This window comes from Dendrobates tinctorius, unplaced genomic scaffold (assembly GCF_039654945.1).
Source record: "Dendrobates tinctorius isolate UK_male_01 unplaced genomic scaffold, ASM3965494v1 ptg000241l, whole genome shotgun sequence".
NCBI lineage: Eukaryota > Metazoa > Chordata > Amphibia > Anura > Dendrobatidae > Dendrobates > Dendrobates tinctorius.
In genome coordinates, this window is record NW_027361908.1 from 6,130,562 (window position 1) to 6,150,109 (window position 19,548).

General features: G+C 44.2%; 1 protein-coding gene across 5 annotated transcripts in view; it reads left to right on the top strand.

Annotated features, from left to right (window-relative positions):
* Nucleotides 1–19,548, top strand: part of CFAP54 (cilia and flagella associated protein 54) — a 703,284-nt gene that overhangs the window by 619,654 nt on the left and 64,082 nt on the right. For all 5 annotated transcript variants that reach the window (XM_073556932.1, XM_073556934.1, XM_073556933.1 and 2 more), the window contains exon 61: nt 16,513–16,611. In XM_073556932.1, coding sequence (XP_073413033.1) covers nt 16,513–16,611 — 99 coding nt within the window. The remainder of the gene's footprint in view (nt 1–16,512; nt 16,612–19,548) is intronic.

The window sequence follows — 19,548 nt, forward strand, 5'->3', positions numbered from 1 at the left end:
CAATAGGTTAGAGCTGGAGTCGGGTATGAAGGGCTGGGGAGTGCTTGTGGCAGTGTTCCGGGAAGCTCCAGGCATCTTAGGAAGTGTAGAGCAATCCTCCTTCCCTCTCCTCTCTCCTCCCTCCTTCCGCTAGACGTGGGCGCCGGGTTTCGGCAGCAGGGACTGGAGTCTTCGGCCTGCAGGCCACCGGTCCGCTCCCCCTCTCCCGCGGTGGGCGGATGTGCAGGCAAAATTTAGTCCGTGGCTTCGGCCGTGACTGGGCCGCGGGCGGAAGTCCCGCCTCCGGCGTGACGTCATTCCCGGCGCCGCTCCTTGGTTAGGGCGGACGCCGAACAAATTGAGCTCCCTGCTTCATGGCAGGTAGGCCGCGGCCGGGAGGGGAACGGCCTGCCCTACCCGGAGGACAGGAGCGTGGGGCAGCACAGCGCAGAGGCAGCGACAGGAGCACGTGGGTCACAGGACGCGGTAAGTGTGACTCCGATCTTGGAGGCTCACTGCGATTAAAGGTGGCGGATTTTTCCCCTCTTCCCTTCCCTTCATCCCTCATATGAATTAGACCTGGCTGCAATATGATTGGGAAAAGTAAATCGCGTTCCCTTATGCCGCATGCATTTCTGTAGGGCTTAATTTTGCCACATGCCAGAGCCAAAAATTATGCATAGTCCGCGAGCCCGATCGCGCCCAGGAGCCCTCCCCTGCGAAGCGACCAATGTGCAAGCCCGCCAGAGTGGGCCCTATCACTGTCACAGTACGAGGGCAATCGAGTTCCGTCAGGGCCCAGATAGGGGCAGGGACAGTGGCTGGTCGGCCTTAGAGTGGACCTCCACCTCACTAGAGCCTTCGGCCTTCAGGGGATGCTCTTACTTCAGGCAGACCCGGTGGAAGGAATCCTCGCGGTGTCACCCAGTCCATCCGGTGCTGTGGCATCCGTAAGTCCTGCTTCTCGTTCCCCGTCACCAGGGTTGATTGCGAGCAGACCTCAGGTCGACTCAGACAGACACCTTGACCTGGATGCTCCGGGGTCATGTGAAATAGTGGACAGGCTCATAGAAGCCGTCGGTCAGACCTTGAGGATTGAGGATGGTTCCACCGCGGCTTTTAGGCCATAAGGTGGCGTTTAAGCGAGTGAAGCGGCCGCACGGAATTGGTTCCTCTTATCCTGAGTTTGAGGACATAGTGCAGCGACTCAAGGAACGACCAGACGGGGGTTTCTCGGGTCAAAAGGCACTCGAAGTAAGGTATCCATTTGCCGGACATCCGTAAGAAATGGATGAACTCTCCGATGGTGGTTCCACCGGTGTCGCATCTAGCCACTGAAACCCTGTTGTTTCGTTTCTAGTGGTTCCTCTATTAAGGATTCCACGGATCGCCTCATAAAGAGCTTCTTGCTCAGTAAGTGAGGTGTCAGGATCAGCGCTCTTTCCCTCGTTCGCAGCGAATTCATGGTCAGAATCGTTAAACAGGGTCGCGCAGAAGCAGAGCTACCTGCCGAGATATCAGAGATCGCGAGGCAGATGGCGATGGACCTGGTCTATGTAATCAATGCATCTTTGCATGCGGCTAATTGCTCGGCACTTGCTGCCGCTAACGCAATTTCTGTCAGAAGAGCTCTATGGATGGCGGGCCGATTCTGCTTTCAAGAAGTGCTTGACTTCTCTGCCTTATGATCAGTGCGGCCGTTTATTGGAGAGAGGTTGGATAAGCTTATCTCTGACTCCACAGGAGGAAAGAGCGTTTTTTCTCCCTCAACAAAGGATCAAACCGCCTTTTTCGCACCCTTTTCAGGCACGTTTTCGATCTTTTTCGCAACCCCGGATGGACCACAGCGGCCAATTCCGCCGCTTCAGGCCGCCCCAACCAGGATAGGGAGCGGCAGATCTCATATAGATCCAACCCATTGGGGAGAATGCGAACTCAGCAGCCCGCCACGTCTGGTTCAGTGTTGCACGCGACACGTGGGTAAGGGAGTTGGTGGCCTCAGGTTTACAAAATAGATTTGGTCAGATGCCCTCCAAGACAGTTTTTCCTTTTCTCGTCTTCCCAGGGTGGATACCTAGGGAAGGGCTCTATTAGGGGCCATCAAATCACTCCTGTACAACGGAGTCATCGTTTCCGTGCCAGAACACGAAAGAGCTCAGGGTTGCGATTCCAGGCTGTTTGCGGTTCACAAAAAGGGAACGCGTCTATCAGACCTGTCTTGGACCTGAGGCTTCTGAACAGGTTCGTCATCATCAGACATTTTTGGATGGAGTCTCTTCGGTCAGTTATATCGGCCATGGAGCGGGGAGAATACTTGGCCTCAATAGATATCCAGAACGCATAGCTGCACATGGCCACCAGCCATTCTAGGCTGAGCATGAGTGCATTCATCAGGTGGCGAGACCATTTTTTCCTGCTCATTAGAGGTTTCTGCGCTTCTACATCAATGGTCGACATTTTTCAGTTCACAACACTACCCTTCGGGCTAGCCAAGGCTCTCGGAGTGTTCTCAAAGGTTATGACAGTTGTCATGGTCATGCTACATTCTTGAGGCATAGTCATTTTTGCCTTACTTGGACGACCTCTTAGTTAAGGGCCCTTCAGCATGGGCATGCGAGGAAAATGTCAACATCACGCTGAATACTCTTGGCCACTTAGGGTGGTTGGTCAGCGTGAGGTAGTCATCTCTTGTGCCAGCTCAGAGGTTTTTCCTTCTTAGGAAGGATCCTTGACACTTGCCGAGGGCTGGTAATTCTCATCAGGAAGAGGCGCTTACTCTTCAGAGGGAGTCTGGACACTTCGCCATCCAGTCCCTCTTTCCAGCTGGTTCGGGATGAGGATTCTAAGAGAAATGGTGGCGGCAATAGAAGCGTTACCGTTCGCCAGTTCCTTCTTCGCCCCCTGCAGCGCGCCCTCTTGTCAGCCTGGGGCAAGAATTCCGTTCACGTTCGTTCAGTGGGGCCGGCGATCCTGTCAAGTCAGGGAGTCGCTCGATTGGTGGATAACCAGTCCCTCTTTGTCCCAGGGGAAGCCCTTTTTGCCAGACCATTGGTTGGTGATGACAACCAATGCCAGTCTCCTCGACTGGGGAGCAGGGTTTTCGCCACCACACAACCCCATGGGTGGTGGTTCCCACAGGAGACTCTCCTCCCGACCGAGCTAGTGGAGATATGGGCAATTTGGCTGGCTCTGCAACAGTTTCATCACTTTCTGCAGGCCGCCTTGTCCGAATTCAATTGGACAAAGCTACAGCGGTGGTCTATATAGATCATCAAGGGTGCACCCGCAGCAGAGCAACCATGCGCGGGGTGGGGCACGTTCTTCAGTGGGTCAAACAAACCACTAGGTGATCTTGGCAGCTCTCATCCCGGGCTTGCAAAATTGGGCGGCAGACTTTCTCAGGGGGAGAGTGATCTCTACATCCCGAAGTCTTCCAGCAGATTTTTTAGCTGTGGGAAACACCAGATGTGGATCTGTTGGCTTCCAGAGTGAATGCCAAGGTGCCCACATGCGTCGCTCGGGCCTGGGATCCGCAGGCAATCGGTAGACGCCTTGGTTCTGTTATGGAACCAGTGTTGCCGCCCATATCTATTTCCGCCGCTGTCGCTACTGCCGAGAGTCATCAAAAGGATCAAGCGGGAAGGGGCTCCGGCGATTTGACTGGCCCCAGACTGGTCCTATTGAGCGTGGTACGAAGTTCTAATGCTCCTGCTCGCCGACGTTCCTTGGCGACTGCCAGAACACCCAGACCTACTTTTTCAAGGGCCGAATTGCCAGTCGAGCTCAGTGGCCCTGTGTTTGACGGCATGGCCAGTTAATTTTGGATTCTAACCCAGGCAGGGTTTGGGAGCAAGGTGGTCGCTACAATAGTTAGTGCCCGGAAGTCGACCTCAGCACGAATTTACCACCACACCTGGAGGGTGTTCTTCGCTTGGCGTCGAGGACGCAGTGTTTCTCCGCTGAGATTCTCGATCCCCAACATCTTGTTTTTTCTCTAGTCGGACTAGGCTTGGGCCTGGCCCAAGTTCCTGCAGGAGACAAATATCAGCTTTATCCTTCCTGGTCCAGTGCGGAATGGCTACCAGGTTACAGGTAAAGACTTTCATCCAAGGTCTCTCCCACTTGGTACCTCCCTATAAGGCGCCTATGGATGCCTGGGACCTTGACCTGGTCCTAAGGGTTCTGCAGGAAGCTCCTTTTTGGGACCGCTTCAGAAGGTTTCTTTTGAAGTTCCCTTCCTGGAAAGTGGCGTTCCTAGTGGCCATCACTTTTATCAGGTGGGTTTTTCAGAGCTGACAGCACTATCCGGCCGGCCTCCATTCCTCGCTTTGCATAAGGAAAAGGGGTGCTCAGACCAACCCCTCCTTTTCTGCCGAAGGTCGTGTCCTCTTTCCACATTAATGAAGATGTTTTGCCTTCATTTTGTCCAGCATCGGTGCACCGTGTGGAAGAGGCTCGTCACACGGTAGACCTTGTAAGAGCCCTCCGGGGGTACGGGTCGCGGACGGCTCCCTTTCGTCAGACGAACACGCTGTTCGTGCTCCCCGAAGGGCGCAGGAAGGGGACTCGCTTCCTCAAATTCGACCATAGCCAGATGGTTTTTTGTTTGACTTTTTAGGAGTCCTACCGCATTAGAGGCACACCAATTCCAGCAGGGATCAGAGCGCACACTACTTGGGCAGTGGGCGCCTCTTGGGCGCTTTGGCATCAGGCTTCGACAGAACAGGCTTGCAATCAGCAACCTGGTCCAGCCTGCACACAATTGCCAGACATTGTAATAGTTATACTCAGGCTTCAGCGGATGTGAGCCTGGGTAGAAGGATTCTCCAAGCAGCGGTAGCGCACCTTTAAACAAAAGAGTCTTGTAGCTTGGACCGGTGAGTCAATCTCCCACCCAGGGACTGCTTTAGGACGTCCCACAGTATCTGTGTCCCCCAATGAGACGAAGGAGAAACATGGATTTTTGTGAGTACTCACTGTAAAATTCTTTTCTCCGGGATGCTCATTGGGGGACACAGCACCCACCGTAATAGCCAGTTGACTCTTGTTTTGTTAAAATTTAGGTACATTTACTAGTTTGAGATAAGGGTGGTGTTTTTTGACATGTTGTACCTGTATTAAGGCTGATTTGTTGTCCTCCTACTGCTTTGGCACCAATCTGATTTTCGCCCGCAATAGGGGCGAGGGTGTATACTACGGAGGAGCTAACCTCTTTTTTACACTTGGTGTCGGCCTCCAAGTGGCAGAAGCATACACCCACAGTATCTGTCCCCCAATGAGCGTCTCGGAGAAAAGGATTTTACGGTGAGTACTCACAAAAATCCATGTATCCTCCATCCCATAGTCCAGTGCCCATATACCCATCACACATCCTCCATCCCATAGTCCCGTACCCATATACCCATCATACATATCCACCATCCCATAGTCCAGTGCCCATATACCCATCACACATCCTCCATCCCATAGTCAACCATTATGACATCATAATGAGCGGCTGGGCTTTCAACCTATGATGACATGAGCGTCGCCTTGGCAACCATTATGACATCATAATGAGGGGCGGGGCTTGATACACACACTTTTTCCCCATTATGTAGATAGGGGCAAAATTGTTTGGTGAATTGGAACGCGCGGAGTTAAAATTTTGCCTCACAACATAGCCTAGGACTCTCTCGGGGTCCAGACGTGTGACTGTGCCAAATTTTGTGGCTGTAGCTACGACGGTGCGGATGCAAATCCCCGACATGCACACACACACACACACACACACACACACACACACATACATACACACACACACCCACATTGAGCTTCCTATATATAGTATGAGACCTCACATAGGCGCCTATATACAGTACACGCCCTCACATAACCCCCTTTTTTATAGTATGAGCCCATACATAGCTCCATAGATACAGTTTGAGCCTCACATAGCCTATGTGCAGTATACAGTATGAGCCCCCACATAACTTTCTAAATGTAGGATGAGCCCCCACATAGCTTCCTTTGTACAGTATGAGCCCTCACATAGAACTCTATATAAAGTACGAACACTCACATAGCGCCAATATATAGTATGAGCCCCTGCATGACGCGCTATAATAATAATAATAATAATAATAAAATGCAAGATGAGCCCTCACATAGCTCCCTTTATACAGTACAAGTCCTCACATACCCCCTATATATAAGCACACATCCGATACACATATTAAAAAAAACAACACACTCTCACCTATCTCCTGTTCTCTCGGCGCTCTGCTCTGGTTCCTGAGACTCCATTTCTACTTGTCCCAGTGCCTCTGCTGTGATGTTCTTGTGCTGGGGTGTCACAGCAATGACAATCTGGCCAGGGACCCCGGGTGGTAACCAAAATTGCCCTTATAATCCACCTATGGTCATATGTGCACCGTCCATATGGCATTCGCTGTTGCGTTTTTTTGCGCTGTTTTTTAGCGCAAAAAAAGCATGCATTTTTTCCCCTATCTTTTACATGGGTGCGCATAGGTGCGCATACACATGCGTTTGTACACGTTTGTATGCGCATGCGTTTTTTTGTAGTGTGCGCTCGGGCGCACAAAATGCATCCTGTTGCATTTTTTGTGCGTCCGACTTGCCCCAAAAAAACGCATGCGCACGCAATGTGTTTTTTTACAGCCAAACACCCATTATAATCTATGGGTGCACATACTTGCGCATGGTAATGCGCACGTATGCGCAAAAAAAGCATGCATTTCTTGAAAAAAACGCACCAAAACCCGCAAAAAAACACACAAACGCATGATACTTTTTTATGTGCGTTTGCAGTGTGAAAGTAGCCTTATACTGTCATACATTGGGGAAAATAAGTATTAATAAACTACTGATTTTGCAAGTTTTCCCAACTACAAAGAATGGAGAGGTCTATAGTTTTTATTGTAGGTACAACTGTGAAAGACAGAATCTTGAAAAAAAAAAATCCAGAAAATCACAATGTATGATTTTTGCATAATTAATTTTCATTTAATTGCATGATATAATTATTTGCTAAACTAGAAAAACAGAACTTTTGCTACAAAAACCTTTGTTTGCAATTACAGAGGTCAGACATTTCCTGTAGCTCTTGACCAAGTTTGCACACTTAAGCAGGGATTTTGGCTCACTCCATAAATATCTTCTCCAGATCTTTCAGGTTTTGGGGCTGTTGCTGGGCAACATTGAGTTTCTGCTCCCTCCAAAGATTTTCTATTGGGTTCAGGTCTGCAGACTGGCTAGGCCACTCCAGGACCTTGAAATGCTTCTATAGGATCAGAGCCACGCCTTAGTTGGCTTGGGTGTGTTTTGGGTCATAGTCATGCTTGAAGACCCAGCCATGACCCATTTCATTTCATTTTCTGAAGGAAGGAGGTTGTTAGTCAAAATTTCACGACACATGACCCTATCCATTTTCCCTTCAGTACGGTGCAATCGCCCTGTACCCTTTGCAGAAAAGCACTCTCACAATATGGTGTTTCTCCCACCATGCTGCATGGTTGGGATGGTGTTCTTGGGGTTGTGCTCATCCTTCTTCTCCCTCCAAACACGGTGATTTTAGTTGAAACCAAAAAGTTTTATTTTGGTCTTATCTGACCACATGACCTTCTACCATGTATCCTCTTCAAACTTCAAATGGGCCTGGACATGTTCTGAACAGCGGGACCTTGTGTGCCCTACAGAATTTTAATCTATGACAGTGTGGTGTGTTACTAACAGTAATGTTTGAGACTGTGGTCCCAGCTCTCTTCTGGTCATTGATCAGGTCCTCCAATGTAGTTATGGGCTGATTCCTGACCTTTCTCAGAATCATCCTTACCCCACAAAGTGAGATCTTGCATGGAGCCCCAGACCGAGGAAGATTCACAGTCATCTTGTGTTTCTTCCATTTTCTACTAATTGTGCCAACAGTTGTTGCCTTCTGACCAATCTGCTTGCCTATTGTCCTGTAGCCCATCCCAGCCTTGTTCAGGTCTACAATTTTTTCTGGTATTCGTAGACAGATCTTTGGTCTTGGCCATTGTGGAGAGGTTGGAGTGTGATTGAGTGTGTGGATAGGTGTCTTTTATACAGGTAGCAAATTCAAACACGTGCAATTAATACAGGTAATGAGTGCAGAGTAGAAGGGCTTCTTAAAGAATAAATAACAGGTCTGTGAGAGCCAGAATTCTTGCTGGTTATTAGTGTTGAGCATTCCGATACCGCAAGTATCGGGTATCGGCCGATACTTGCTGTATCGGAATTCCGATACCGACTTCCGATATTTTTTCAATATCGGAAGTCGGCATCGGAATCGGAAGTTCAAAGTTGATTGACAGCCTGACGTCATCATGATGCGCGGTGTGTGCGCATCATGATGCGCCGTCATTTCGGGCCTGCCGGGGGTCTCTGCCGGCCTGCCGGGGGGCTGTGCCGGCCTGCCGGGGGGCTGTGTGGACTGCCCGGGGTCTGTACCGGCCTGCCGGGGGGCTGTGCCGGCCTGCCGGTGGTCTGTGCACCCTGTGGGGGTCTGTACCGGCCTGCCGGGGGGCTGTGCCGGCCTGCCGGTGGTCTGTGCACCCTGTGGGGGTCTGTACCGGCCTGCCGGGGGGCTGTGCCGGCCTGCCGGTGGTCTGTGCACCCTGTGGGGGTCTGTGCCAGCCTGCCGGGGGGCTGTACCGGCCTGCCGGGGGGCTGTGCTGATGTCCGGGGGTCTGTGCAAGCATCGTCCGATGGGACTACAAGTCCCATCTGGCGATGCCTGCTACCATGACAGTGATTGACACATTAGCCAATGATGGGACAGTAGTAGTCCCATCATCCGGCTAATGTGTTAAATGTTAAAAAAAAAATAAAAAAAAATACTACATACATACTACATGCATGCTACATACATACTACATGCTACATACATACTACATACATACTACATATATACTACATGCATGCTACATACATACTACATATATACTACATGCATGCTACATACATACTGCATGCTACATACATACTACATACATACTACATACATACTACATACTACATATATACTACATGCATGCTACATACATACTGCATGCTACATACATACTACATGCTACATACATACTACATACATACTACATACATACTACATACATGCTACATACATGCTACATATATACTACATGCATGCTACATACATACTGCATGCTACATACATACTACATACATACTACATACATACTACATGCTACATACATACTACATACATACTACATACATACTACATATATACTACATATATACTACATGCATGCTACATACATACTACATACATACTACATGCTACATATATACTACATACATACTACATACATACTACATACATACTACATGCATGCTACATACATACTACATGCTACATACATACTACATATATACTACATGCATGCTACATACATACTGCATGCTACATGCATGCTACATACATACTACATACATACTACATGCTACATACATACCACATATATACTACATACATACTACATACAATACATTCATACAATACATACATAGACATACAGTACATATAACATAGAGTAACATACTTACCAATACTTGTCACATTGTTCCCCGAAGCCATTGTCTTTTACGGAATAAATATTAACATAACAAACCACAAAAATACTCACCCACGATCCGAAGCAGTCCACGAGTGTGTCCCACGACGATCTTGAGTAGAGAACTGCAGCATCAGCTGTTGCTGCCGTTCTCTACGGGCTGCAGGAATCCAATGACGGAAGGTAGTATCCTTCCGCACTGTATTCCTCCGCCACTTAAAAAAAAAAAAAAGTCCCTAGTCTCACTTTATGCCATTGCTGTGTGGTAAGTATGTTACTCTATGTTATATGTACTGTATGTCTATGTATGTATTGTATGAATGTATTGTATGTAGTATGTATGTAGTATATATGTGGTATGTATGTAGCATATAGTATGTATGTAGTATGTATGTAGCATGCATGTAGCATGCAGTATGTATGTAGCATGCATGTAGTATATATGTAGTATGTATGTAGCATGTAGTATGTATGTAGTATGTATGTAGTATGTATGTGGTATGTATGTAGCATGTAGCATGCATGTAGTATGTATGTAGTATATATGTGGTATGTATGTAGCATGTAGTATGTATGTAGCATGCATGTAGTATATATGTAGTATGTATGTAGCATATATGTAGTATGTATGTAGCATGTAGTATGTATGTAGTATGTATGTAGTATGTATGTAGCATGTAGTATGTATGTAGCATGCATGTAGTATATATGTAGTATGTATGTAGCATGCAGTATGTATGTAGCATGCATGTAGTATATATGTAGTATGTATGTAGCATATATGTAGTATGTATGTAGTATGTATGTAGCATGCATGTAGTATATATGTAGTATGTATGTAGCATATATGTAGTATGTATGTAGCATGCATGTAGTATATATGTAGTATGTATGTAGCATATATGTAGTATGTATGTAGTATGTATGTAGCATGCATGTAGTATATATGTAGTATGTATGTAGCATATATGTAGTATGTATGTAGCATGTAGTATATATGTAGTATGCATGTTGCATGCATGTAGTATATATGTAGTATGCATGTTGCATGCATGTAGTATATATGTAGTATGCATGTTGCATGCATGTAGTATATATGTAGTATGTATGTTGCATGTAGTATGTATGTAGTATGTATGTTGCATGTAGTATATATGTAGTATGAATGTAGCATGTATGTAGTATGTAGTATGAATGTAGCATGTATGTAGTATGCATGTTGTATGTATGTAGCATGTAATTTTTTTTTTTTTGTACATTCAACACATTAGCCGGATGATGGGACTACTACTGTCCCATCATTGGCTAATGTGTCAATCACTGTCATGGTAGCAGGCATCGCCCGATGGGACTTGTAGTCCCATCGGACGATGCCTGCACAGACCCCCGAAGCCTGCACAGCCCACCGGAGCCTGCACAGCCCCCTGGCAGGCCGGCACAGCCCCCCTGGCAGGCCGGCACAGCCCCCCGGCAGGCCGGCACAGCCCACCGGAGCCTGCACAGCCCCCCTGGCAGGCCGGCACAGCCCCCCGGCAGGCCGGCACAGACCACCGGAGCCTGCACAGACCCCCTGGCAGGCCGGCACAGCCCCCTGAAAGGCCCGTACAGACCCCAGAGAGGCTGTACAAGGGAAAAACAGGATTTTTCTTATTCCGATACCGGAAGTCCCATAGACTTGAATGGGACTTCCGGTATCGGAATCGGCGATACCGATACTTTTTTTTAATATCGGCCGATCCATTCCGATCCGATACTTTGAAGTATCGGACGGTATCGCTCAACTCTACTGGTTATTAGATCATCAAATACTTATTTCATGCAATAAAATGCAATTTAATTATATAAAAATCATATAGTGTGATTTTCTGCTTTTTATTTTTAGATTCTAGCTCTTACTGTTGAAGTGTACCTATGATAAAAAATTGCATACCTCTCCATTCTTTGTAGGTAGGAAAACTTGAAAAATCGGGAGTGTATGAAATACTTATTTTTCCCACTGTACATCAGCAGTGACAAAAATGTACCAAATACACTTTCCTATGTTAATAATTGCAATGTTCACGTAAAAACCAGATGCTATATTGGTAGATCCTTATAGGATCAGATTTTTTTTTGCACACCCACAGACTTAAATATTCAAGTCTCATGTGAAATACAGAAGAGATTAGGGCATGCGGTGATTTTTCTTCACACGAACATTTGTTCCAAGTAAAGCATGTCAACAGCCTGATTGAATAGTATTGGTCCAAGTGATATCCGTTTTTCTCACAGAGAGCACTTGTACCGAAAATACAGTCGTGTGAATGTAGCCTTATGCATAGTATTTGCTTCTGGGGCACCGAAAAGTAATAAGTAGTTCAGTTTACCTGCTGACTTTCTAGGTTTGTGGCACTTAGCATGAAATCTGTGGAATGGACTCCAGTTACCTAAACTTGCAGACATTTATGTTCTTAGTATTTTTAACACTGTAGATACATGCACTTTCTAACTATTGTTTTGTCACATTAAGTGTTCATCTTAGGATTTATTCAGACGTTTGTTTTTGTTTTTTTTCTAGTACTTGAAAATTGGACCAATTGTCATCAGTGTATTGGTTCAGATTTTCACCAGATTTTGGTTAGTGTGTCAGTTTATACCATCAGTGGTTCATCAGTTTTTTTAGGGCATGTGGGCACAATGGGCCCACCAGAGTTGATGTGCAAGGCCAGATTAGAGGTATTGTGACAAACGAGCTCAGAGAATCAGTATAGTACACGCACACACGTAGTGGCCAGCAAAAGATTTCGCTTTAATGAAATGTGGGTGAGGTTTATATTTACCTTCGCGAAAAAAGGCTTCTGATTTTCCAGAAGTATGTGCATCTGGCATCTTTTTCAGGTACCTGCCTGTATGAGTGCTCAAAAAATGGTAAAAAGAATGAATATATGCACTGCAATGTCAAAACGACTTGTGGCTAAAGGAAGTGACCTGATCATTCTTCTGGTGGCTTCCATTTAGAAGCTGCTCACTAATTTATATAGTCAGTCCAAAAACCATTGGTGGCAAAGCAACCGAGAAGTTGACCAAGAGGGTGCTGAAGAAGATGTTTCAAGAATATACCGCAAATGCTTTCCTGAAGTGGCTTCCTTTGGCAGAATTCAGCTGGTGCATTGGCATCTGTACTGATATGCAAATTACTGAGGACTATTTCTTGAACTTTGACTATCAAAGTGAAAAGCAGGCAGAACTAGGACGCAACTGGGAGACTTTTGCCAAGTTTCATTCGTGACTTGGTTCAAAAATGGACAATTCTTGTTATGAATGGGTTACCGAGGAGGAGAGCAGGCCCAGGCTAAGCCACAGAAAACCAGAGAGGTTGGTAACTAAGTGGATTGCAGACCCCTGATCCTATCCACACAACTAGCAGTAGCCGTGGAGCGTACCTACGATGATCCTAGACGCCTCGACACAGCTGGAGAGCTAACTAAGCCTAAAGCAAGAAAGGGGAAATCTAAACTGCCCCAGAGCAGACCCCAAAGGAATAGATAGCCCCCAAACATATATTGTCGGTTATAAGTCATGTAACTAGGCTCGTTAAAGGGTCAACATTGACTTTTAGGATTGCTACCTCCAATAGGTGGCACTAGAGTTCTAGTCCTCTTCCTCTCTGAAGAGACAATTTGCATAATTAGCATATTTCCCAGAGGAGCATTGCGGCTTTAAGTCTCCTCACCTCGACATGCTTAGCATGTCATTCTCCGCAAGGAGAAATGATACTTCTAAGATGAAAACACAAACGCAGGCAGGAAAATAGACTGAGCAAATGATGGGGCACACACTGACTAGACAGGACAGGAAAGGAAAGACACTGTCTGCAATCACGCAAAAAACCCTGCAAAAAGTCCAACACGTCTGATGCACAAAAACACTGAAGTCGCACGACTTCGCCCCCCACTATATCAGCACTCTGGTATATTCTGAAAGCAGAGCAAAAAGAGACCAATCTAACAAAACAAACTGGCACAAGCAGTAACATATGGTCGGTGATTCAGCACAGCCCCAGCTGGAGCTGGCTGACCCGCACAAAGCGGAGATAGACAAAACCAGATCAAATGCAAACAGAATAGCAAATGAACCACTTAGCTGAACATGCAGGGACAGAGCTGGAGACATCAGACCTCAGGAGGCACAGGAAGAAAATCACCAGCAGGGATAGAGAGTCGGCTGTCTTAATTCCTAATCTGAAACCCCAGATCTCCAATCGTCATCCTCATTATCAGGTGGCAAGCCTCTGTCAATCAGATCAGCTCGATTACCTCCAGTAACCACCAGAGGGAGCCCAGAAAGAGAACTCTCAACCCCTCTGTCAATCTAACTAGCTCCACTACCTTCAGTAATAACCAGAGGGAGGCCAGAATGCGAATTCACAACAAAGTCTACTCTGTTTTTTTGCAGACACTTAGTCCCTAAAAATGAACATGTGAACAGCCCCATAGACTACTGTGGATACATGTTCTCTTCGTGAGAAATATGTATGTGCTCTGATTCTTTAAAAAGATTACCCCACCTAATGTGGCCAATCCATGTATGGCTAATCTGCCAGTCTTTCCGCTCTGAATTCTTGGGAATAATTAGCTACTTATTCTCACTGATCTTTTTTCAGTGTGAAATTTTCTTTAGTACATGAACAGGGTTTCTAAATCTCATTCACATGTATCGGATGCAGAAGGTTTGCGGGTCTTTTGTGAAATTTTACACAGAATCCACTTTGAAATGCCATGTAAAGTTCAGAACATGTAAATGAATTCCAAGGATAGTCGCACATGGCAGATTTGCTGCAAATTAGGGTTTGCCTAAAGCAATAGCATTGCTATGGTCAAGCATTCTATAGGAGAATGGGGAAGTGCCAGACATTTGTGCAAAAAATGTTCCATGTATGAGCTCAACTTAAAGGGGCTGTTGGCCACTTTCTTTTCTAAGTGCAGCATTCCTCACAAATTGACCAGAAATTCTGTCCATAAATGGCTGCTGGTGGAGGAACATGTTACCAGACATGTCCGGCAACCTTACCTTTTGTAAAAAACGTTACATAGGAAAAAAGCTGCTTTTCTATTGGTGGAGGCTGATGGACAGGTCTACCCCATCAGTGGTGATTTTATGGACAGAAGTGCCGACCCCTTTAATATAACTTTATATTGCAGGACATATTTTTATGTCTTTGAGAATTGCAATGTGAGAAAAGTAGACTTTCAGTGATTAGGATTTAGCAAAGTTCAACATAGTTGTAAACCATGGCACTTCAAAACAGTAGCAAAAATTGCAGGAGAAAATGAAGGCTGATGGTTTCACATGTGGCACAAAAGGTCAAACTTTTAGAAACTGAATCCGTATACCATGGTTAAAGGGGCTGTCCCATAACATAGTAATAATTTACTGTCAGACAGCTCAAAAGGTAACAATTTTCCAATTGAAATCAATAAAGAAAACCTTTCTGTGTTTAGATATTGCTGTTATATACCTGTTATGGTGCCACTTTCCCGTCAGTGTTCTTATAATTCTTTTTTACCACGTCCACATAAAATGTCCTGTGCTATTGAGAACGATTTTATTTTTTTGTGCTGAGATTTTAACTGGCTGACATCCACAATGGCAGGGATCAGTCCACCTCGACGCTACAAGAAATGGCAATGAGAAGTTATCAAAATAATTTCCGGGACCACCATAGTAAGTATTTAGCAGCAATATCTGGATTTTATTTAAAGGGGTTGTCCACTTCTGGGGATATTATTCTGTATTTATTCTTTTAAATTCATTTTTTTGGACTGAAAATAGTTTTTGCTATTTGGTTTTAATAAAATTTGGCTCCAATTGGAAGTTCTAAGCTCTCTCTTTATCTGTACATAAAACTGTGATGTGGTCTATAGACATACATCAGCTGAGAACAGCTATAAAAAACAGTGAGAATGAGCTTATTGGTGGATTCTTGGTTAAAGGGGTTATCCAGGCCAAAAAAGTATCCGGTGCTGGCTCAGAGCGCTCCTGCTGGTGATTCAGCTGCTCCATGTCAGCAGAGCAGCTGTTTGTTTCTCTACCACTCTGCTCCATCAACAGGCGTGGCTGTTGGCTTCCCGCAGTTATACAGCTGGGAGCCGGCTGTCAATAAGCATGATGTGAGCAGTCACTCCTTGTCAACAGAGCAGAGTGGAAGACAAGCCACTGCTCTGTCGAGGTGGCATCAGCGGAAGCCATAGAATCACCGGTAGGAGCCGTTAGTGACCCCTCTGTACTGGCAAAGATCTGCGTTAGCAACTACCTGCTTGTTAGTTCTTGGTTCCACAGTAAAAACAATAATATAATTCTTGATAACCCCTGTTAGTCATTCAGCAGCCAGCAATAGGCACTGCAACACATAGGCTATAAAAGACAACATTTTTAATGAAACTCAATTACAAAAATGATTTTTAGCCAAAAAATACATGGATTTAAGTATGAAAAAAATTATCTCCAAAAGTGGATAACCCCATTCATGGTTTCAGATGAAAACCTCATTTCTGTTGTCTGATCTAACAGAGTAAATTTATTTATTTATTCTACTCACTTATATAACGCTATTACTTCCACAGCGCTTTACAGACAATATCATTGTTGACCCCGATGGGGCTCACAATCTAAATTCTCTATCAGTATGTCTTTGGAGTGTGGGAGGAAATTGAAGAACCCAGAGGAAATCCACGCAAACACGGGGAGAACATACAAACTCCTTACACATATATTGTCCTTGGTGGGATTTGAACCCAGGACCCCAGCGCTGCAAGGCTGCAGTGCTAACCACTGAGCCACCGTGCCAATGTTTTTTTTTAAGTGCATGCTCTTTAATAGGCTGATGAGTAAAATGGGTAAACCCCTGAAAGACTACATGTATTTGGTGTCAACATAACATTTTAATTTTTTTTCCTAGGTGGATAAAGTGACGGAAAAAGATGGAGGAGGGAAAACAGTGAGCCCATCAGAATTATTCAGATTGCTGGCATGGATTGCTGTCAGAGCTGCCACACAGGTGCTTGTCATGCGTTACATTTCTCTATACTAGTGTAATAACTGGCTGATACAGCAATACTTTCTTAAAGACTCCATACTGACTTTGAGGCCGTCTCTAACTTTTGGATGAGTGTCCAATCCGATGTCCTCTTTGTCAGTTCAGTTCTGTTCTATCCAAAAGATCACCTGTGCACCTCTATTGAACCTAGAATAAAAATTCAGTTTCTCTGGTTTCAAAGGGAAGGGATTAAAAAGAAATGTAAGGCATGCTTTCACCAGGAACATCCTGTATGCTGGTCTGTACAGAATTAAACAGGTCCTATAACCTTTTATTGCAATATTTAGTTTTATCTGACATCTCACGAAAATTGTGTAGTACAACATCTAAAGTTCTTCCATGTTTGTGCCGATTTTTTTCTGTGGGTCTATTAGAGTGCCTATTTGTAATAATAGTAATAATAATTTTATTTCTATAGCGCCAACATATTCCGCAGCACTTTACATTTCAGAGGGGACATGTACAGACAATAGACATTGCAGCATATCAATAAAGACATAGAACAAAACAGATACCAAGAGGAATGAGGGCCCTGCTCGCAAGCTTACAATCTATAAGGAAAAAGGGGAGACACGAAAGGTAGATGGTAATAATTGCTTTCATTGTTCCGACCAGCCAAAGTGTAAGAGACATGCATGAACAGGTTATCATCCTAAGTATGTAACAGTACAGACACAGAGGACTATTAAATGCATAAAGCATGTGAGAACATGATAGGAAGAACCTGGTTATGGTAAAAGATTTTGATTGGGCAACACAGGGGTAGTTTGGTTATTAATGCGTTGAGACGGTAGGCCAGTCTCAATGGCATTTGTACACCAATTTTGTTCCAGGCCATGCTTGAATAACATGCAACAAATGAAATAGGAGACATGCACTTTGGTGTTTGCTAGTGTCACGAGTGTACTCTAATCTTTGTCTGGAGTACGTTTCTGCTTTGATTTCCATGGCTTAAATTATGATGCATTTTTTTTGGGCCATGATTGGTCATGTCCCCACCCGCTAACCTCTGCTCAGGTTTCAAAACGTTGGTGGTACTAGCATAAAAATAACAAAGGCTGTAAAATGTTTGTGCAACTGTGAGCTCTGCAAAAAATATAACATTTCAAACAATTTTATACCCTTTCGGCTTCAAACTGTTTGAGTGTTCCCCTACAGCTTCAGCACTAAGCAAGGTCCATTAAGTCATTGTTTGACAAGTTTATGGTAGAGGAAGTGGAGTGCCCTACAAAGAGTCCAGACGTCAACTCCATTAAGCTTTTTTGGGATGAACTAGAGTCATGACTGCAAACCAGATCTTCTGGTCCAACATTAGTGTCTGACCTTTTGGTTGAATAATTGAAACTGCGAGGAAAAAAGCGCAATAGGGTCTTATCTGAGAAAACCAAGATTTCAAACAATAAATTATACTCACCGTATATAGGAGAGTAACAGGCATAAAGAAACGCGGTCAGCTTGCTGCACATCCAAATGACCACGCTGTGGCCATAAATCTTCAGATTCACTAGTAGGATTTTTTATGGATTAAAACGTGCGCTGCCAGACCATCACTCCTCACAAGTTGTGTGCTTAATATATTTATTTCCCAACGCGTTTCGAGGTCATAAAACCTCTTCCTCAGGGGATGACATGTCATAAAAAATCCTACTAGTGAATCTTTTGGTTGAATAGACACACATTCTTAGAGACATGCTCCAAAATCTTGTAGAAGCCTTTCCATAAGAGTGTCCAACTTCATATTAGCACTCTTAATTTTACGGTAGGATGATTGGGTGTCACTTTTATGGCCATATAATGTATAACCCTTTGTATTTTGTTGTCCCATCTCAGAATCTCTCGTTTTCTTCCTCACTGTCTTTGCCTTTTATTAAGTTCCAGGATTATTTTTTCTGCAATGTTTGGCTCTTTTTTTTGAATCTTTAGTTTTTTATTTTAAATGATGTGTTTATGATTTCTAAGGCTGCATCCATCTATCTTATTGCTGCTTTTTACTTTATCTCTTCCTTTAAAAGTTTTTTTTCTAAGAAATGTGGTCTTTTTACAATGTCAGAAATTTAAACATTTGTAGTCTAGCTGTTCCCTATTCAAGTGGATGTTTTGGGTTTTATTTCCTCATAGAGGTCTCTTTGCTTTCCCATACACAGAATTCCCAAAAGACTTTGCCAACACTAAAGGAATCACATTTATTGGACTGCTTCTTTATTGCACATCTTTCACTTTCATAAAAAGCCAAAGAAAAGGCCTGAACTTCTCTAATCAATGTTGTTATCAGATCAGTAGTAATATACAGAATTCATAATACAATTGTAATTTTTTGTGCCCAAGATAACTAACGTTTTATACTTTTCATGCTAGAATTTCGCATTTTTCTTCAGCATTTGTAAAGCAATAATATACATATATATTTGTAAAGTAATTATATATATTCATTATTGTTATCACTTTACAAATACTGAAGAAAAATGCGAAATTATAGCATGAAAAGCATATATACATATATATATATTTATATATTATAGTAATCATGTAAGCAAACTAGTATTCTAGTTAAAATTGAAAATAAAAAATTATTAAATAAAAATGACCTCTTTGAGAACTTGAGATTACCCCTTTTCTCACAGTAGCAAAGAGGGGGAATCTGTTTCAGGAAGAGGCCCAAAATGTATGCCCATGTAAAAACTACAATACATTTAAAGGCAATCTATCAGCAGGTTTTTACTATGTTATCTGAGAGCAGCATGACATAGAGGCTGAGTGTCTGATTCCAGCGATGTGTCACTTACTGGGCTGTGGGATGCTGTTTCAATAAAATTATTGTTTTCTAAGCAGATTATCATTACCAGACTAGATGTCTCGTGCATCCTAGTCAACTACTCTGTATAACACGCAAAACCAAAG